Here is a 21298-nt window from a genome sequence, read left to right on the forward strand (position 1 = left end):
TCACTGGGGCCCCCCTCCTGAGCCAGGCCTGGAGGTGGGGCTCAAAGGCGAGCGCCTGGTGGCCGGGCCTGCACCCACGGGACCCGGCCGGACACTGCCCGAAAGGATAACTTGGGTCTCACTTCCCATGGACTCACCACCTGTGGGAGGGACCATTGGGATCGAGTGCAGTGTGATCTCGGCAGCGGCCGAAGTCGGGGACCTTGGTGATCCGATCCCCGGCTACAGAAGCTGGCTCTAGGGACGTGGACGGTCCCCTCTCTGGCGGGGTACGAGCCCAAGCTGGTGTGTGAGGTCGAGAAGTTCCAACTAGATATAGTCAGGCTCGCCTCCACACAAGTCTGAACTTCCCCGCTAAAGCAACTGCCCCCGTGACCTGACCTCAGATAAGTGGAAGAAAATTGATGGATGGATGGATAAATTGACTTTTCCAATATGCTGTATAAACAAATTATCATTCATAATTCATAGGTAAAGATTTTGTGGGAAAGAGTAGACTCTAATGTTTTATATTTTTTGTAATGTAAACATTTGCAGGAGAAAAACTATTCATTCTTTATGTATTTCATAAATTACATTGCAATAGTGCTGAAAATAACTTGTATTGACAACATTTACAAGGTTCATAAAGTGAGCAATGATTCATATCTAGATTCTAGAGAGGAATGGGGGCGACGGGGGACTCATTTCGAGCCTACACAGGTCAATAGAAGGGCCGGGACATGATGATTTTGTGCCGGTGCAAGGCAGGGGGGGGGGGGGGGGGGCACTGCTGTGGTGGAGCTGTCCTCCGAGGACATGGTGCTGAAACAGGACTGGCGGCAGAAGTCCGCACGCATCTCGTGCACCTCTCGGTTCGACGTCATCCTCCTGTCCTGAAACCGCGTCTTCACCTGATTGGAGAATATTAAAGCGGTCGATGTCTGCGCCAACATTCCACTTTTTTCAAAGCAATTCCCCTGCAAGAGACAATTCACCTGAGTTTCGGAGAGGTTGAGTTTCTTCTTGAGCTTCCTCCTCTGGGAGGTTCCCAAATATTTGTGCTTGTTGAAGCTGCTCTCCGAGTTTATTGATGTGCTCTGAGGTGAACTTGGGCCTCCTCCTCCGCTGCTGGGTAAATTCTCCTTCACTGTCCTCTCCAACATCGCTCTCTGAGCTCGAAGTGTCACCGACACTGTCTGCATGGAGGGTCGCGTTGCATGTGTTAGTTCACGAAATTGTTATAATAATAATAATAATAACAAAGAAATAAATAAACACAATAAAACGACCAAAGAGAGTCAATTTACTGTTTGGTGACGACAGGAAGCATTTTGGCTCTTCCTCGTGGAAGTTCTGCAGACTCATCTCACCAGCGTCCCTTTCCTTCAAGTAAAAAGAAGTTCGCCATGACGTGTCCACACAGAAGTCTCCAGATGTGCCCAGCGCGACCCCTCTGGTGAATCTATGTAGGAGGGGCACACTTTTCCATTTGCATATGCAAAGATCTCAAGGGAATGATAGAAGCTCGACAGTGGTTGTAATTGAGCTTAATGGAGGCGAGTTGCGGCTTTTCTCACCTTCGTTGCTGCTTAACGCCAGGAAGTCTGCAGCGTGTTGGCAAAATGTGATGAGGCGGAACTAAAATGTCAACTAGGTTAACGAAGTTTACTGTCTTGAAAGTTTGGTATTCTAATAATCGTGTCTGTTCGAAATCCAAACTTCTATATCTTTTGTTTGTGATTTATCCGTGTTGTGTGCACAAATGAGGCATTTGTTCGTCCGTGGGCGGGGATCACGCAGACATGCAAAAAGTGAGAAAGCTCTGCTTGATCTTTGTTGACTTTATCTGAATGAGACATTTGCTGCAAGGTCCTCCTGTCGCCCACCCCAACCTTAAACTGCATTTGAATACATCAAACTTTCAGTAGCCATTTTAATGACATTAGTTGCCGAAAGACTTCAAACGTGTTTCGTTGTATATGGAAAACTTCGGGGTTTGCAATCTTCAAATCACATCACGCAATCAAAGCGTTGCTCTCAAGACTTCAAACCGGAGATTAAAAACTGGTTGGCATACAAAAGCTCAGACTCTCAGGAGCCAGGCCTGAGGGCCCCTGCGGTACGTGTAAACTCATCAATGCGCGCCATAATTACAACTAATTGTTCACCATGATCTGCCCCGTTAGCTGCCGTTTGAAATGCAAACAATAAGGCAGCGTTTGGCATGCGTGCTGGGGGGAAGAAAAGATCCGTGGCCCCGGATTGCGTAAATGTGATATTCAATAACTTTTTTTGGTATGGAACATTAATTAAATAGTCTGTTTGCTGTAATGTGATTATTGGTGGATTTTGACTGTGGTGCGGCTTCTTATCAGTCAAGTGAAACGATCAGAGGAGTCCTACAATGAGTACTGAGTGATAAGAGGGATTCATCTCCTTTTAGAATAAGAGAATGTGCTATATAAGCCCATGAATATATAGCTATAATTATGTGTAATATGTGTATTTCAGTTGACAGCCTTAAATATATATATGTGTATATAAAGGTACATCTCAATTCAATACTGTCAAAAGCTTAACTTAGTTTGGTAATTAAATACATTTAAAAAAAAGAAAGTCATATTAAAGATTCACTATATACACACTCATAATGAAGTATTTCATGGTTTTTATATTTATGTATAATTTGGATGATATCTTACAGCAAACAAAAATCTCAAATTCATCGAAAAATGGAAATGATTTTTAATGTAGAAATTAGGCAGGAATTTGCCCTCTGAAAAGTAGACATGAGGCCGCTGTTGCTTTACAAGGTTAAACTTTAATAAACTTTTTTTTTTCTTTTTCTGCCATATATACAAAGCTTGCGTCAAATACAATAATAATAATAAAAAAAAAAGGACTTAAGTGTTTGAGTGGGAAGTCTCTTCTTGAACAGTTTTCAGTAGAAATATGGGTTGTGGATCATGAGGTGGGACCCTCTGTGACAGTGAGGGCCCAAATGCGGCTGCACGGGGACGGTGTAAAAGGTGGCGGGGTAGTGGCTTTGCTGTGCGGCACCGGCGCGGTACCGAATCGGGTGGAGGTGTTGGAACATGACCGGCTGCGCTTGGGGAGCGAGGTCCTGCACCTCCCGTTTGAGCTTCATCCTGCGGTTCTGAAACCAGGTCCTCACCTGTAAAGAGAGCCAAGACGTATATAGGAATGTCTCAAATCCCGAAGCGGTCGAGCTGCTGTCGTGACTGGATCGTTTTGGGATTGTGTTTTGACCTGCGTTTCAGTTAGGCCCAGTTTGCGCGCCGTCTTCACCCTCTCGCCAGCCTCCAGGTACTTGTGCTTGTCGAAGATCTTGAGCAGCCTGCTGATCTGCTCGGGGGTGAATTTAGTGCGTACCCTCCGCTGGGAGCACTCTTTCCCCGCCTCGCTGGCCTCGTCCACAGACAGACACTCCGAGGAAGCCGCTTCACTGTCATAGCCAGAGGAGTAGTCGCTCGATTCGGAAACTGGAGTTGGATAAAAGTCGAATGAGAACACTTTTGCAGGCGCTTGCTGCAGCCGAAAATAAATGCACTTACTTGGTGACGTGCAGCGCGTCGAATGCGAAGGCGAGGACGACTTGAATTTGGGCTGCAGGTAACTTTTGCCGTAAGCCGGCGGGCCCGGCTGCACCACGCAGGGCACGTGCGGTCTGCAGCTGGCCAGCGCGGTGTCACGGTGGCTCCGGGCCAGCCAATCCACAGAGAAGTATTTCACCATGTCGTCGGTCCTGGCCTGCGTGACCTCTTACTTCCAGCCAAGTGTCAGAAGAAGTGCGTGGGAGCGACTCCGCGGGGCTTTATGGCCGTGTCGCCAGCGCCGTCATTTGCATATGAAGAGAGGCTTGTTAACGCCCGATCGATTCACATGATTAGAGGTTAATGGCTCGTTATTGAAGTCTTTACATATCCTGTGAGTGTGTGAAGACCTGGCGCCGCCGAGTCTGTTAAAAAAAAAAAAATCCCTCCCAACTCATACATTTGTCAGGATCTGACTGAAACTGAGGACTCCTGCAGAAACAGCTGCGAGGAACACTCGGAACAGAACACATTTCAAACATCTATCGAGCTATTCAATGACAAAAGCACATATACACCTTCAAATCCATTGCCTGCGCGCAATTATGTCAAACGAGTGAGAAAAGCAAACTCGCACATGGCTGTTTGAAACTGGCCTACTCGGTTGCTTCACTTCCAGGAGAGATCAATGCAGACATCCTTTCTTCTTCCAATAAGCGTGGACCGAGCGAGTCACTTTTATGGAACCCCAAAACATTGTAACACTGTTCTACTGTGCATCTGTCTAAATACCATTATAGTCAAAACGTTTTCAATGTTTACTCCTTCACTAATACCTGACATACTTCTATTACAGTGACTCGGGTAGCTATAATACGTGGTTCTCCGCCCTAAAAAAAAAAAAAAAAAAAAAAAAAAAAGCTACAGTGAGGTGTCCACTTAAATAACAAGGTTTATTACTGAGCACCCTTTTTTTCTTGACTTTCGCTGTAAGATGGGTACAGATAAAACTCCACAATTTCAAGAGAATCAACAGTAGCCTAGTGCGAAACGAATACTTGACTTGATGTCATCTGCAGTAAGTTTAATCACAGCATAAAGTGTCGCCCATTGGCCCTATTGTAACTCGCCCGGCCATCGTGTTGTCGTATTGACGCGTCTGCGACACCCCCGGTGCGCCTCGGCGCCGGCAAAGTCGACAGCCTTGCTTTTGGCGCACGTCTTCCTTTCAAAACGTTACACATCAAAGGGATGACAGTCAGCAACGCAAACACTGCTGAATGTCGAGCCATTCAAATGGAAAGGCGATCAAATAAAAAAATAAATAAATAAAAAAGTCATCGGATTTACAGGTCAATTTGTTGCATATTTTCCGAATTAGAAGAGGGGTCATTTTCATAGACGTTACTAGTTGGGATGTGCGTCTTGACGCAGACAGCCCCCCCCCCCGTGTCAGCTCTCTCCATGTCGCAGTCAACAACAACGCCACTAAAGCGATCGTTATTTTTATGGCAAGGCAGATAAGAGGCCGACTCTGGTCTTCCCCGTTATCAATCCTCTGTCTCTGCGGAGCCACAGTCCCCTTTGGCATTTTTAGGCTATTTATCTCCGAAGCTTTGAAGATGCTCCTTGATCCTGTTAGATAACAAGGGGAAAAAAAAAAATATATATATATATATACCAAAATAAAAGAGCGCCCGTGATGTCGCCTTCACGCTGTGCCTATTTCCTAATAGCTGAGTGACAGGCTTCCACCACTGTCTGCATGGCGGCCCACAGGAAAGTTGCCCGATTGTCATGTATTTTCACGCTACTTGTAAAATCGCATTGGTTGTAACATTGCAACATTTATTCGACTGCACTGAAGGCTATTGTAACATTGTAACAGCACCAACAAGGGCTTAACGTTCCGTTTTATAATATTTCTCTCCCAAACAAGCCATTTGCTCAAACGCTTCGCCACCGGAGTCAAACTGGTGGCCCGGGGGCCAGATCCGGCCCGCCACGTCATTACATGTGGCCCGCGAAAGCAAATCAAAATTGCTCGTGTTCTGATGTAATACCATTGAGATATTTGCAAGCATTTTTTTTTGTTACCAATGTAATAGTTGAAAAACATGTTTTTATAGGCTTCTGATTTCAAAACTGGTTATTCATCAATGTGTTGTGTATACTGTATGTAATTAGAATATATGTGGTAATCTTTCATTTATATGGGTTCACAGTGGTAGCGGCCCTGACAAAAATGAGTCTGACACCCCTGCGCTACGCTTATATGTAGCACATTACAGTACATCACAAAAGTGAGCAGACTCCTCTCATTTCTATAAATATATATTTTTCTGGAACTACACTGTATAAATAACACTTTGTTTCAATATAAAGAAGTCAGTTTAGAGATATATTGTCCCCTCAAAATAACACGAGCCACTACGTCTAAATCACTGCAACAAAAGTGAGTGAGCCCCGAAGTAAAAATTTCCAAATTGGGCCAACACAGATTGTCACCCAGCAGGTGCGTTCATTTTTTTTCATGCTCTTACACTTTTCCACTGAGCAAGGTGTCATTTCTTCAGTCCCGTGAAAAGATACAAAATATTTATGAAAATGCAAAGGTTGCACTCACATTACATTACTTCAGCTTGAAAAAGACGAGAACTTTAAATGAAACTGTGGGAATCCATAAGGCTTCCACTATATGATTTTCACAACCGAATAACAGTTTACAATACAGTACTGATATCTCACTGGGAGATGCGTGCAGCAAAGAAAAAAACAAAAACAAAAGAGTTTTCTGACAAACAGGGGAGAGGCTACACCTCATCACGTTAAAACTTTTCTTACAATATTGAACACAATTTATAACTGGTCAACAGTTCCAATCTAAATTGAGCATTTCCTTCGCTCCCTAAATGCTGACCTGTTGATGCTGCTCTCATCAAAATAAATTGCATGTAATGGACACTGTCATACAGCATTGGTACTTTTTACTAACACACACACACACACACACACTCTCTCTCACACACACACACACACATTAATACACTTGGGTCATAGAAAATGTTTAAGAAATTCAGTGTCATTAAAAAGACTGCTCTTAAATACAGTACATCTGTTTCATTGGTTATAGACAAAAGTTAAACATCAGTACATGGTTGTTGTGTTGTGTATTACTAACACAATAGCAGGAAAGCAAGACACGTCGCTCCATTGTGGAAGTAAAATACATCCAAACACAATACTCATTTTTTGTTAAGACTTTTTGATATGGCACAATTTTTAATACAATAAAAACAATACATGAAGTCATCAAGTGCAAAAAGACAGCAATTCTTTAAAACAGCACACACTACAAGAGCCAGAGCGACTCCCGCCATCCGGAATACAGAGAGCATAACCTGATGCACAACTTTGCAATGAAGGCTGTGCCTGGAAAAATAAACACGATTTGGCGAGAGAGAAGGACAAAATGTAATTTGTCTATTTCAAATCCATCTTAATCAAATCCTCAAGACAAGCCCCATTCAATCTTCACCGTGTGTTTCAACACTGAGGTGCGTGTCCGCTGGAGAGAGTAAATCTAGGCTTTAATTACTCGAACTGACATCCACTTTAGTCTTGCTCTGTACTAGTAAGGCCTTCAATAAGATTTGCCATCTATGCAGCTAAACAACCTTAAAGGTCCCATATTTTGGCTATGTAGACTTCTATAGAGTGACTCTCTAACATGGACTTAGTATAAAAGTGTCAATTTCATTTTTTTTTAAAAAAACACCTTGTTTTTTTTCATACCTGTGTCCAGAAAAGGCCCCTTTGATAGCAACTTCTTTGGGAAAAATATCAATTAAAATATCAACTAACAGAAGTGATTTTGTTTAAAAACAAACATTATGTGAGGTTTATAACAATTTCCAAGATGTAACAAACATGCACTTTACCTTTTCAGTGTTCATACAAAACTGTCATGTTTTTTACCTGTGTACTCCATATGCACAAATACATTATAATTGTGCACAATTTATTTTTTTTGTGCACAATTGTTTTGCTAAAAAATGTCAGGTGACATACGACGCTCACATGGACATGAAAATAAATATTTAAATTCCAACAGGTACGCTATTTGTGAATTTCTACCCTTATTGAATCAACATCAAAGCATTTCAATCAATATTGAATCAAAATAGAATTGGATCGCAACCCACAGAATTGACGTTCTTAACAATTCTCGGCTCTCGTTCAAAGGCGAATTTGAATCACAAATAAAAATGCATGATATGACTTTTATTTAGGTGTAATAAACACCTGGCTCAATATACTCTGAAGGCTATGAGTTATGAATAAAGTCTCGCTGGCTGTCTTATTTGATATAGCAGAATGTTTGGCTTAGAAAAGTAAAAGAGAACGCTCACATTCGGCTGCCACGATAACCAAGAGAACCCACTGTGGTGGTTCAGTTAAGGGTCGCTAACTGGGGCCCCGAGACTGGGGCCAGGGCAGGACTCACTGGAGGGAGGCCTTCACCTCTTTCAGGGTGTCCTGAACCCGCCTTGTTTGACGCTCAGTGGAGCGCTTGGAGTCAGCATCATTGGCAGCAGCCGGGAGGTGAATTTCGGAATTGCCGAGCTTGGTGATGCGGCGGCGAAGGTAGGCCTGCATGTCCTGGTTTGGGCTGTAGGCGAATATGACCTCTTAGAAGGCATGTACCTGACTCACCACCTTGCAATCAGCCTTTTAAAGCCCACAAATGAACGATGAAAAGAACATGAAATGGGATGAGAAATGAGAAAAACAAAACATGACAAATGTTTATTGCAGATAATCAGATTTTTCCTAAGTAGATTCACCATTTCTTCTGTGACCTAATTTGGAGACAACATGAAGGACCCAGGGTTCAGCGCAACCAGCTGTAGCTCTGCTTGTCTCTGCTAGATCTTTTGACCTGAGCATCTGGCTATACCCAGCGGCTGCAGAGCATCTGGGCAGCAACCTCTTTTCCAATCAAACCCACCTCCCACGGGCGCCATCTGCGACAGTAGTGGCACCCCTTAATTCAACAGCTGCCTCATTCCTATCCAACTGCCCCTCGCTGTGACTCAGCATCTGGTCAATCTGACTGGACCGAAGGAGAGGACCGCGAAAAAAACAAGTGGGTCGATGCTTCCATCGTTAGACACTTGGTATGCATAAAGTAAGGCTATTTTCTGTTAAAGGTCCAAATAGTTTGCACTAAACAAATGTGTAATATCTGTTCTTCCTACCTTAACTTCTGAAGAAAAATTGGAAACGAGGAAGGAATCATCAAGGAATTATCAAGGAATGTCCATCTATCCGTCCATCCATCCATCCATCCATCCATCCAGTTTCTACCCCTTCTCCTGGTCAGGTCATGGGTGAGATGGAGCATATCCCAGCTGACTTTGGGCAAGAGGCTTCAATTAGATAGAAATCAGAACCTTTGGCAGTGAGGCAGACATGGTGGTCACATGTATCATTGTGCTGACCATCAAAGAATGCATTAAGTATCTTTTGTTATGGAAATGTCATTGACCACCCATTCTAACCTGATTATCCTGTTTAGGGGCAAGGCAAGGGCAAATGACACCTGGGATTGGTGGCTTGTCAACCACATGGCGCTAGTGAATACTAGGAATCAATACCATGTCAGATGTCCTGAAATGTCATCATACCTAAGTTTGGTCCAATTGAAAGCTCCGCTCGTGACTGTGAAGGCTCCGATTTCCAGCTGTTGAACATGCATGGCCAAGATGTGTGCTGACGGCAGGGCGGGTCTTCTCTTCTTGTGTTCTCCCGCAATCAGGCACATGTCGTCACTCTTCAGAAACACCTGAGGAGAGACAAGTTAATCCATACATACACGGCAGGAACAACAAGAAAACAACACTTATACAGTAGGGTCAGAACTGGTGGAGGCAGAGTCGAACAAAAGAATTTAGAAACATTCCTCAACCAATTACTTAATCAATGTGGGGTTGGGCTACATCCCAGCACCCCACAAATCGGAATTATTTGACATTTTGGACATTTTAATGCTTCCAACTTTTGGGGAAGGCCGTTTCTTCTCCAGCATGACTGTGCATAAATCAAGGTTTCATAGGAACTTGACGGGCTTGACTCTATTCCATCAAAGACCTTTGAGATGAAGTAGAACAGAGATTGGGAGTCACAGTTATCTAGTGTTAATAACTATGCCCGGGAAGCCCAATAGAAGACGTGTGAGGTCATGTGACTTTCTTGTGTCGTTTGATTGGTGAACTAGACTTAAACATCACTTGCGCTTAAATTGGATTGGAGCAAACAGTGCCCAATACAGAAGTTGAAGTCGTAGTCTCGTGCACGAAATAGTTGATAAATAAGCAATAATTGGTAAATAAAAGTGGCGAGCGACATTTAGATCATTGTAACGGAGTAAAAGTACCATTACTTCTTAACAGCAGAAGTGGGGGAAGTCTTTTTTTTCTGCTCTCGTCAACGCCTGTGACTTATCCAAAGCAGGTCCTGAGCGCACAAGCGGAACCTCAGGCCAATGCGCTCGCATATTAGTCCGCCGTGGAGTAATATTCAGAAATTACATCTATGAGTGGATGGTGGATGTGTGGACTGGATCTAGCTGCCAGCGTTCAAGGAGGCGAGAGAAGACAAACATCATTAGAAGAGAAGAATAACAACCTGAAGCCACTTTGTAGTAAGTGGACTCCTTCTAAGCAGTAAAGACTGGTGGTGTCCGGTTTTGTGCCTTGCTCAAGAGCACCTTGACAGAAGTCAGGATGCAGACTATAGCGTGTCGCCAACAACTAGTTGTCTTAAAGCCTTACTCGTATTACAATTCATACTGTTAAAATGTTTCCAATAACATTGCCTGTACAGTCAATAAAGTTTTTTTGTTTGGACTGGAGGACAAATTACTCAAAAAATAATTACAGTCGTTTCTTGTGTATAATGCGCATCCCCCCCCCAAAATTGTCAAAAGACAATAGTGCGGATTATCGGTTTTCGGGAAAATGGAAAAAACTTTCACATTTTATAAATGTATGTCGCCATCTAGAGGTTATGAAAAAGCTGTACACTTTCATTCCAATATGCTACCGCCACCTAGAGGTTATGAGAAAGGTGTAGCCTACACTTTCAATCCAATATGATAGGGGTATGTATGACTGCATATATGTACAGTTGCGCTCATGGGTTTAAATACCCTGGCAGAATTTGTGAAATATATATATTTTTTTAATATGACTGATGACTGAACAACAACCTTCATTAATTTTTTTATAGTTATGTTTTGTTTAATGATAATGATTTTCTGAAATGCTTGACAATGCTTGAATTTCCCATTTAATCTCATTCATCCATCCATTTTCTGAGCCGTTTATCCTCACAAGGGTCGCGGGAGTGCTGGAGCCAATCCCAGTTATCATCGGGCAGGAGGCGAGGTACACCCTGAACTGGTTGCCAGCAGGGCACATATAAACAAACAACCATACGCACTCACATTCACACCTACGGGCAATTTAGAGTATTCAATTAACCTACCATGCATGTTTTTGGGATGTGGGAGGAAACCAGAGTGCCCGGAGAAAACCCAAGCAGACACGGGAAGAACATGCAAACTCCACACAGGTGGGGTCGGGGATTGAACCCCGGACCTCAGAACTGTGAGGCAGACGCTCTAACCAGTCGTCCACCGTGGCGTCTAATAAAATTCAAATAAAATTTAATGTGTTTCGCCTGGGTAATCAAACATGAGCACAACTGTGTGTTTTCTCATTTACTAAATAAAAGTAGGGCTGTGAATTTCAAAATAAGAGCAAGTAAATACAAAAGAAAGTATTACATGTTCAAATGAAGTGCTTAACTTCAGAATAATTCTTTGAAAAAAATAAGAAAATACAGATAATACTTAATGTTTTGATCATATGGGTAGAAGCCAAATTAAATGTAAACATTTTCTGACAAATAATGATGTCAATTTTTAGAAAAAACAAATTTAATTTTAATGAACAACATACGAGGTTGGAAACATAAGAAATTATTAATTGTGACTCGTGCGTATAACACGCTTCCTCAGACCGTCCCTCTTCGTCCTGACGCCGCTCCGGTGTAGCGTCCTTTTCTTTTTACGAGAGAAGAACATAGTTACAGGTGGTTGTTGCCGCTCTTTTTTTCTTCTGGGCGAGAAGATTCTTATAAACAGACATGCCACCTTCGACAGCACCTTCCTTTGCCTTTTGGGTGCGACCACAGGTGCCCTTGCAGCACGTTTTGTCGACATTGTTGGTTATGTCTGGGAGAAAACTTGCAAACAGGAGGCACTTTAGAGTCACACCGCTAGCAATCGAACACTTATTTAAATTTAGCAAGCCGAATGCATTCTGTGCTGTACTGGAGACAAGGCACGGAGGAGATGGATTAAAATTCGTCTACAGTACCGCAGCCATCAAGACGCAGAATACAACGCGGGTTTGTACGCTGTAAAAAACAGCATGCAGAATTGCACTGTAAAAAACACGCAAAGTCAATTAGGACACAATGCGGGTTCGTACGCTGTAAAAAACAGCATGAAAATTGCATTGTAAAAAAATCTGCGAAGTCGCGAATTCGCGATAGTCGAACCGCGAAGTAGCAAGGGTTGACTGTATACATAGGTAGAAGGGTTTTCCAGAATTTTGAGGTCAACTTTGGGGGTGCATATTATACATGGGTGCACATTATACGCGAGAAATTACGGTAATCCCGATGGGAAATTGTGTTTTGAAAGATGATCAAATCAAAGTTGGACCAGCTTCATAAAATGGTTGAACAAAGTAATGACAAATGTTCCAATACTTTTTCCCATATTTTGCACTGCCGGTGTAAAGGTGACTGCTTTAGAACATAAAATGCGCTCTTCACCCCATCTACATTCATAGCCTCTTATGAATACAATACAATACAATACAATACAATACAAGATCTTCTTAAGGTATCAAGTTCTTTTGAAGGTAAGTTTTAATGGAAATGCCAGCTGTAAGAACTCATCACATGTGAGGAAACCTGCTTGAAGCTGTTTTCCTACTGGATTCTAAGCCCTGACGCCCAGTTTCACAATATGTGGCCAGACTAGCCTTCAGCTCTTAGCCTCGAGTGTACACACACACACAAACACACACACACACACACACACACACGCGCGCACACAGACACACACACACACACGCAGAAACAAACACTTTCACCTGCACAGCTCGTAGCTCGTCCAGGATCTCAAGCATCTTGGAAGACAGATGTTTCCAAGTCTGTCATAGAAAAAGGAAGACATTTTTTATGCATACTGTAGCTTTGAATTACCACCTGAGCTGAACATAGTTGGATATGTTCAGACTTGAACATTAAAAACAATTTAAGTGAGCCAGCCTTACCGGTAATTGTCTGACAGTCACGTTGTCCAGACCTCCGAGGACCTCCATTGCTGTAGCAAAATTCCGAGATTCGTAGCAATGCTTCCTAATCCATAGATACTTGGTCAGCAAGGAAACTTGTTCCTGGATGACAGGAGGGAAGGTAAAACTAGGGGAAAATAAATTTGGTCACAGTAGTTTGGGAGGTACAGCTGTGGTCACAATACGATCCATCTAATGCAAGAGCGAAAAATACTGCAGTAATGGATATTCTACTGTATACCTGAATTGCTAAATGACTGTATGTCATCAATTCATTACTTTTCGACCACTAATCCTGTTCAGGGGTGAACTGGGGCCTATCCCAGCTAATTTCGGGTGAGACTACACCCTCAGCTGGTCACCGTTTAATCACAGGGCATACTATCATTCAACTGCTCCACATTTAGCGTATGTGTCAGAAATTCTGCCTTTACAAAGACAATAATGTTGTTACTGCCACAGTCAGAGGGGTATTGCACATTTTTATCATTATAATTTGCAGTGGTGTAAAACTGTGCTGCTTTGCCACTTCTTAATAACTAAATCAAGCATTTGAGGAACATGTTAAACTGTGTACAGTGCCATAACGAAGTCATTTAACTTTATCATGAGCAGTTTCAGGATTTAGACACGTCACAGAGAGAAGAAGTACAAGCAACACAAACAGCTTGTTCCTTTTGCGCAACTCACCTTGATTGAGTCACAGATGACTATTTCACCAAAGATCCATTTCATAACGCTGTCAGAGTAAGCAAGCAGCTGCTGGAGGTAGGACTCTGATGGTGTCCCCTCATGTGGAAAGCTGCTGCCCTCTACTGGTGGGATTTGACGGGACCCAGTACTTGAGGTGCTGTTGGACAGGGATGGAGGGAAAGCATAATGCAAATACTTAAATGTTATATTATTTTAAACGCCGTTTTAAAGCTGATTATTTGTAATTCATGAAAAGGTATGGGAAGTTCAATAAGAATTCGATTATCTTTGCAGAACAGACCGGCAGGGCTGTTAAAAGCATGTTGGTTTGAGGAGAAATAAAAACAACAACTTCAGTGAGTTGCAAATGTATTCAACTCCTTACTGATCACAACTTTAAATCACCAACATCAGGACTGTGACAGTTTGGTCAAAAGACAGAGAGAAGGTGCTGCAGGAGTTTGCTTATAAACCTACATGCACAACAACTTTTTTTGTAATTTTCACCCAAGCCACTACTAGAGGAGATGACACAATGCTGATTAAGCCTGTCAGCTCCTCAAACATCTTGCTGTATTTTTCAATATTTTATTTTTTAAATTTAGTCTAGGCGGCACGGTGCAGACTGGTTAGAGCGTCTGCTTCACAGTTCTGAGGACCGGGGTTCAATCCACGGCCCCTCCTTTGTGGAGTTTGCATGTTCTCCCCGTGCCTGCGTGGGTTTTCTCCGGGCACTCCGGTTTCCTCCCATATCCCAAAAACATGCATGGTAGGTTAATTGACATCGTAGGTGTGAATGTGAGTGCAAATGGTTGTTTGTTTATATGTGCCTTGCGATTGGCTGGCAACCAGTTCAGGGTATACCCCGCCTCCTGCCCGATGACAGCTGGGATAGGCTCCAGCACGCCCACGACCCTAGTGAGGAGAAGCGGCTCAGAAAATGGATGGATGGATTGTTGTAAAACACAATAATACTTTATTTTGTTTACTTTATAATGTACATTTGAATGGTTTAGGGTTAACCTGGAAATGTATGGGTCTCTACATTTACACCGCACTGGTTAGAGAACACCCATGCACGCTGTTTTGAAAATGTGCTGCAGTTCTCCTCCAAGTCGGGGGTGTCGCGATGGCTGGTATTGGCTAGGACACCACAGGGTGGAGTTTCCTCTGCATTTTATGGCCTATTCCGGGAGTCCTTTTTGGTTTCCGGAACAAGGAACAAAGCAACAATGGGGACCGTGCAACATTGGCTGCTAGAATAAATGGGCCTAGATGACCAGATGATGCGCTTAATTATGTTGCAAAATTGATCAAGGCGGCGGCGGCATAGGTTGTATGTGGAACCAAGGGGAAAGCTGAGTACGTCATCACAGCATGTGAGTAAAACGGACCAATCACGAGAGATGATCTTCGCGGCATTCTGCGCGCGGCGACAATTTGTGCCATGTGCGCGTCAAGTGTTGCATCTGGGGAGCATTGGGGCCACGGGGCCCAATGCGTAGGTCACGTTATGCAATGCGGGCGCTGTCGCCCACGTGAGCGCGGGAGTATAAAGAGGCCTTCATATCAAAGCGACAGACTGCTTTGTTGTAATGCTGAATTCCAGCAGTAGGGGGTACCAGAAATCACACATTATAGCTTTAAAGAAGTATGTCTAAATTAGAGAATAATGTACTTTTTTCAAACTTGTTTTATTATTGTTTTATTATTTATAATGTTTTGTGTTTTATGTTAAAATTTCAATATGTACAACACTGTTACAGCTGTGGTTGTTTTATAAAAGGTCTTCTTCCATCCCTGTTTTACTATTAAATTTTGATAATCTAAACACGTCCTACACCGAGGGATCCATGGCGGTCCACCGGCCCCACCGAGGCGCCCCGGACACCATGGAGAAGGCCGCAGGGACCCAATGCCAATGCCAACCCCCCCAAACTCCCTAGCACTGCTGCATCACAGCCAGGGGTGTCAATATTTTTGAGCACGACTGTATACTTTATAGTGTATTTTAAGAGTGTATTTTAAGACTCTGCAGTGGCTGAAACACCGTGTCGCTGTTCAGCTGAGTTGAATGGCAGGTTAACAGCCACAAAGTGGTCAGGTATTATATGAATACAATAAGCACAACTACGTCACACTGTCAGCGATTTCAAATCCAGTCGTTTGCAAACAGTGTTAGTGTTCAAAGGCTTTGGCATTCAAACGACAAACCGCATAGATGTCAACCTTAAACCATGTCACAGACACATTTTGACCTACTATCTTCTTCTTCTTCTTCTTTTCCTTTCGTCTTGACCCTTTAGAGTTCGCACAGCGTGTCATCCTTTTCCATGTAAGCCTATCTCCTGCATCCTCCTCTCGAACACCAACTGCCCTCATGTCTTCCCTCACGACATCCATCAGCCTTCTCTTTGGTCTTCCTCTAGCTCTCTTGCCTGAAAGCTCCATCCTCATCATCCTTCTACCAATATACTGACTCTCTCTCCTCTGCACGTGTCCAAACCATCAAAGTCTGGTCTCTCTAATTTTGTCTCCAAAACATCGAACCTTGGCTGTCCCTCTGATGAGCTCATTTCTAATTTTATCCAACCTGGTCACTCCGAGAGCGAACCTCAACATCTTCATTTCCGCCACCTCCAGCTCTGCTTCCTGTTGTCTCTTCAGTGCCACTGTCTCTAATCCGTACATCATGGCTAGCCTCACTACTGTTTTATTAACTTCGCCCTTCATCCTAGCAGAGACTCTTCTGTCACATAACACACCTGACACCTTCCTCCACCCGTTCCAACCTGCTTGGACCCGTTTCTTCACTTCCTGACCACACTCACCATTGCTCTGGACTGTTGACTCCAAGTATTTGAAGTCCTCCACCCTTTCTATCTTTTCTCCCTGTTGCCTCACTCTTCCCCCACCACCCCTCTCATTCATGCACATATATTCTGTTTTACTTTGGCTAATCTTCATTCCTCTGCTTTCCAGTGCATGCCTCCATCTTTCTAAGTGTTCCTCCACCTGCTCCCTGCTTTCACTGCAGATCACAATGTCATCTGCAAACATCATGGTCCACGGGGATTCCAGTCTAACCTCATCTGTCAGCCTATCCATCACCACTGCAAACGGGAAAGGGGCTCAGGGCTGATCCCTGATGCAGTCCCACCTCCACCTTAAATTCGTCTGTCACACCTACAGCACACCTCACCGCTGTTCTGCTGCCCTCGTACATGTCCTGTATTATTCTAACATACTTCTCTGCCACTCCAGACTTCCGCATGCAGTACCACATTTGGACCTACTATATTATGCATAAAATAGGAGGGAAAATATTTATTTTGATGGAAGGGCAGCCACCTTTAAAGAGCTCTAGAAATAAAGTTGAGTTGATTTGAGTAATATTTATTGTTTGAATGAGATAACTGATCTAGTATTAGTGGTATTTTTGTAGAAACAATTTGGGAAGAACTTAACATCACATTTTGGTTTTTGTACAGATGTCTGCAACTGAATGCTGCTGAAAAAGGATAATGTTTTGGATTATCCAATTTATGGGCAGTAAAACTATATTGTAATAAAGCTGAAGGACTTTACTTACTTGTTGTTCCTTGACGGCTTGTCTCTGAAGCCTTGTATTCTGGAATTGAGGAAATGGACCGGATGATATCCGTGAAAAATGTCCTGCATTTCAAAACATTGCACGTGACATTAATTATACACATGAATTGGAGACTCTAAATTGCCCGTAGGCATGACTGTGAGTGCGAATGGTTGTTTGTTCCTATGTGCCCTGCAATTGGCTGGCAACCAGTTCAGGGTGTACCCCGCCTCCTGCCCGATGACAGCTGGGATAGGCTCCAGCACGCCCGCGACCCTAGTGAGGAGAAGCGGCTCAGAAAATGGATGGATGGATTAATTATACAGCCAATCTCTCGCCCTAGTGTTCAAGAAAAACAAGTGTGCATGTCCATTAAATACAGCTTGACTCCCACCTCATTCACCCATTCTCACCATCATTAAAGATGCTGGTGTATACTGCTATGGAAGATAAGTAAAGAACTCTTCTACATATAGTTGTTATGGTAGCAGGAGGGCTAACAGGTCTAAGTATCCTGCTCAGGAGCACATCAACAGAGCTATAGAGGCTTTAACCTGCAATGTTTGAGCTGGTAAATTGGAGGAGCGTACCGAACTGTTGCTTGGTGGAAACGGCTTTTTTTTTTGTGTGTGTACCTGCTGCAAAAGGGTGAGTTGCTGGGCTACATGCTGAGCAATGTAATTTTTCTGGCTGGAGGGGAGTTAGTCATCACTGCTGCAAGGTTTGTCCACCAGGGAGTTGTAGTAAGGTACGGGCAGAACTGCAGCAATGGAGAAGTCCTTCTCTTTTGGCATGGATGCTGAACGCTCCACCGTTTTTGAGATCCTCCACTAAAGAACCCATTTACAGGAATTAGAGAGGGTGTGATTTTTCAAAAATTTTTGAATTATACAACAATCACAGTCGTAATGACATAATTCACAGGTGTCAAACTCAAGGCCCGGGGGCCAGATCTGTTGATGGAGTGTGACATAATTTCATGTGGCCCACATAAGCAAATCATGTGCATCAACTTCATGCTTCTTCTTTACTTAAATTTCAAATTGTTTTCACGTTTAATAACATTGAGAAATGGCAAGCATTTTAAAATGCAAAAATTAGGCGTGACGCTGACAGGCAGATGCGTTTGGCGTTTAGACCATTTTTAACTGTACAAAAACCAGGTGGATGTACGAAAACTGGGTCAAACATTTTTGGGAAAACTAGGACTTAAGAAAACTGAGGTTCCACTGGATATTTATTGATATAATGAGGCTACTAGGTATGTATATGGTTGCACAGACATAACGGCCCTCTGAGGGAACCCATAACTATAATGTAGTCCGCGACAAAAAGTTTGACACCCCTGACACAATGGCTTGGATAAAACAGTTTTTAACTCAATGTTCAAGACATCTTGATAGGACAGTATTCAAGATGAGTATCTCAAAATATCAAATTTCCCCCAACAGATTAAAACCCGTCCTCTTTATGACAGAGATGAAAAGAGGACATTCTTGTCATTACTCACCTTTCTCACATGATCCTCGGTAGACGATCGAACACAATAAGATTCTGCCTCACATCCGATATGACTCCCTCTCCTTGTGCTCCACATTGTACTTGGAGGATTTTGGAGAGTGGCGAGAAGGACATGCCCTCGACTATCCACAGGAATTACCTGGTAGAAAAAAAGAAACAATATCAGATGAACTGTATTGTCCTCTACAAATGTTATTTATTCTGGTGTGTTTGAGAAATGCTGATAGTAGCAACACAAGCTAAAGTTGCATGACAGTATGGCATACCGTACAGCTCTGGTAAAAATTAATAGACTATTGCAAGATGATCAGTTTCTCTGATTTTGTAAATCATACGTATATGTTTGAGTAAAACTAACACTTTTGTTGTATTCTATAAACCAATGCCAATATAACTCCCAAATTCCAAATGCAAATGTAATATGCAACATTTATTTACAGAAAATGAAAAATGGTCAAAAAATAGGTCGATTGTTCCATTTTCCAGAGCTTTATATTGTATGTATACAGACGTATATGATTTTGGACATAGTGTATTGTGTTATGATTGTGTGGTTACCACAGTATGAAGAAAGTTTTCTAAAACAGCCACAATGTTGGACTTTGGTGTGAAGTCTACCATTTTACAATCCATAATCCACATGTGCAACAAGTCAAAACTGCGATGAAAGATGTTCGCACTATTTTCAGATATGTCTGGACCTTTTCTGTCATCAAAAACAAAGCAGCATTTTCTTGAAATGAGGAACATTTACCATTGAAGCGCATATTATGCTGGTTGTGCATTTATGTTGTACCTCACTGCACTGATGAATGTCTCCATAATAAACTGCAGTAACTGCTCAGAATTGCAGAAAAAGCGATACGTATACAGGAACTGCTGGATGTACCCTTCCGAAGCAGCATTTCTGTGTAGGAACACAGTAAATCATGGCTGAATAAAAAGTGTCGTGGTCTTTGTTTTCATTTAGATTATGTTTAGTTTTGTTTCATGTTCTCCTATGTCCACCTGTTCTCGTCAACCCACTACCTTGTGTCAACCGATCAGCTCCCTCCAGCCACTCATGTCTTGTCCAGGTCTTCCTTGTTGTCTCGTCAATGTGTTTGTATTTAGTTCCCTGGTTTCTTTCAGTGCTTGTCGGTTCATTGCCGATGTCGTCAGTTGTTATATCACTAGTAATGTCTTGTTTCCTGTTTTGGGTTCACTCAAATGTTTCCTTGTTACTTTGATCATTGGTTTTGGGACTTTGTTTAGTTAGATTTTTCCACATGCCTTGGCTGCCTGTTTTTTTTTTTGTAAATAAATCATTTTTGTAATTCCTGCACTCCTGCCTGGCCTCCCCGGGTTCCCTGCATTAGGTCCTCCAAGTTTTGACTTGCCTTCCAATACCGTGAAAGCCCAAATGTGACAGGAAGAACAGAACTGGTGGCAGGCTGAGGAAGCGACTACAGACCCCGTTCCTGCTCCCCAGCAGCTGCAGCATGATCCCGTTCCTGCTCCTTGGCAGCTGCAGGCTGCAGCGGTGCACACTGTGGGGCCGCAAACCATCCCTGCTCTGGCGGCCCTCGTCCAGCCGCTGCCATCTGACTAGGGTTGGGCATCGTTTTTTGAGCAATTCTGGTTCCAAACGATTCTCGATTTCAATTCTTTTAGGGAGCTGGGTCAGAAAGGTTTGCATAGTTTAAATAAAGGGTATCCAAATTTTAACATCCATTTTCTTAGCAGGCTGCAGCATAAACCAAAAAAATAACATTTGACTCAGCGTTCTTTATAACCAGTATCAGTATCAAACCTATGAACTAAAAGGCAATGTGTGTGGAAATAACCCAATTGACTTAATATTCATTAATCAATGTTTCAGCTAAAAGTTAAATATAGCATTGTTAAAATAGTTATTTTTGACAGTTTTATCACCTCAAATGGTTTATATGTGCAAGTTTTAACTTGACTTCCTGTTTTAAGCATGTAGCCTTTTATTTTGAAGGGTACGCACCAGAACTCAGAATTTTTGGAACGAAAAATAACGTCATACAACACCAGTAAAAACGAAAGAAAAATTTGTTTGTTTGTGAAATAGTTTAAAAAATATATCTGAGCCATGCAGATAATGTCAGGATAAATTGTAAAGTAGGACCCTTGGTTCACAAATTTAATCCGTTCTGTGACTCTGTTCGCAACTTGAAACGTTTATGAACTTAGGTACTGTTTTCTATTAGAATGAATGGAAATGCAATTCATCCTTTCCAGCCCCAGACAAAGTTATATTTACAGTAGAGTTTATGCCGATCTGATCGGTATCAGCTGATATTTAGCATTTTATGCTGATCGGCTTTAATGTCATAATTTGCGGATCCTCCGCAAACGACATTTACTCCGCGTCGCCATCGTGCACAGTATATTTGTATCCAAAAGCTAGTTTATTTTTTGCCTTGTTAGGTGTCTTTTGACGTAATACTGTAAATATCTGACGGCCAATAAAGTTATTAAAGAAAAAACAAAAAAACATGTCAGCGGTGTGG

The 21298-nt window shown here is 42.6% G+C and overlaps 2 protein-coding genes across 2 annotated transcripts in view; both read right to left on the reverse strand.

Moving 5' to 3' along the window:
* Positions 1–2923: 2923 nt before the first annotated feature.
* Positions 2924–3738, reverse strand: LOC133485905 (homeobox protein pv.1-like). Its single transcript, XM_061790294.1, has 3 exons — positions 3558–3738; positions 3253–3485; positions 2924–3157 (listed from the first exon to the last, which is right to left on the reverse strand). Exons 1-3 carry the CDS (start codon positions 3736–3738, stop codon positions 2924–2926), a joined length of 648 nt encoding a protein of 215 aa, XP_061646278.1.
* Positions 3739–6505: 2767 nt separating this feature from the next.
* Positions 6506–21298, reverse strand: part of LOC133485906 (kinase non-catalytic C-lobe domain-containing protein 1) — a 49211-nt gene continuing 34418 nt past the window's right edge. The window contains 12 exon segments of the mRNA XM_061790295.1: positions 6506–8267; positions 8497–8563; positions 8798–8968; positions 9227–9384; positions 12770–12829; positions 12953–13075; positions 13664–13823; positions 17259–17341; positions 17894–18088; positions 18769–18918; positions 19338–19485; positions 19576–19686. Of these exon segments, the coding sequence (XP_061646279.1) occupies positions 8040–8267; positions 8497–8563; positions 8798–8968; positions 9227–9384; positions 12770–12829; positions 12953–13075; positions 13664–13823; positions 17259–17341; positions 17894–18088; positions 18769–18918; positions 19338–19485; positions 19576–19686 (1654 nt within the window). The 3' untranslated portion in view covers positions 6506–8039.

This window comes from Phyllopteryx taeniolatus, chromosome 11 (assembly GCF_024500385.1).
Source record: "Phyllopteryx taeniolatus isolate TA_2022b chromosome 11, UOR_Ptae_1.2, whole genome shotgun sequence".
NCBI classification, from domain to species: Eukaryota; Metazoa; Chordata; class Actinopteri; order Syngnathiformes; family Syngnathidae; genus Phyllopteryx; species Phyllopteryx taeniolatus.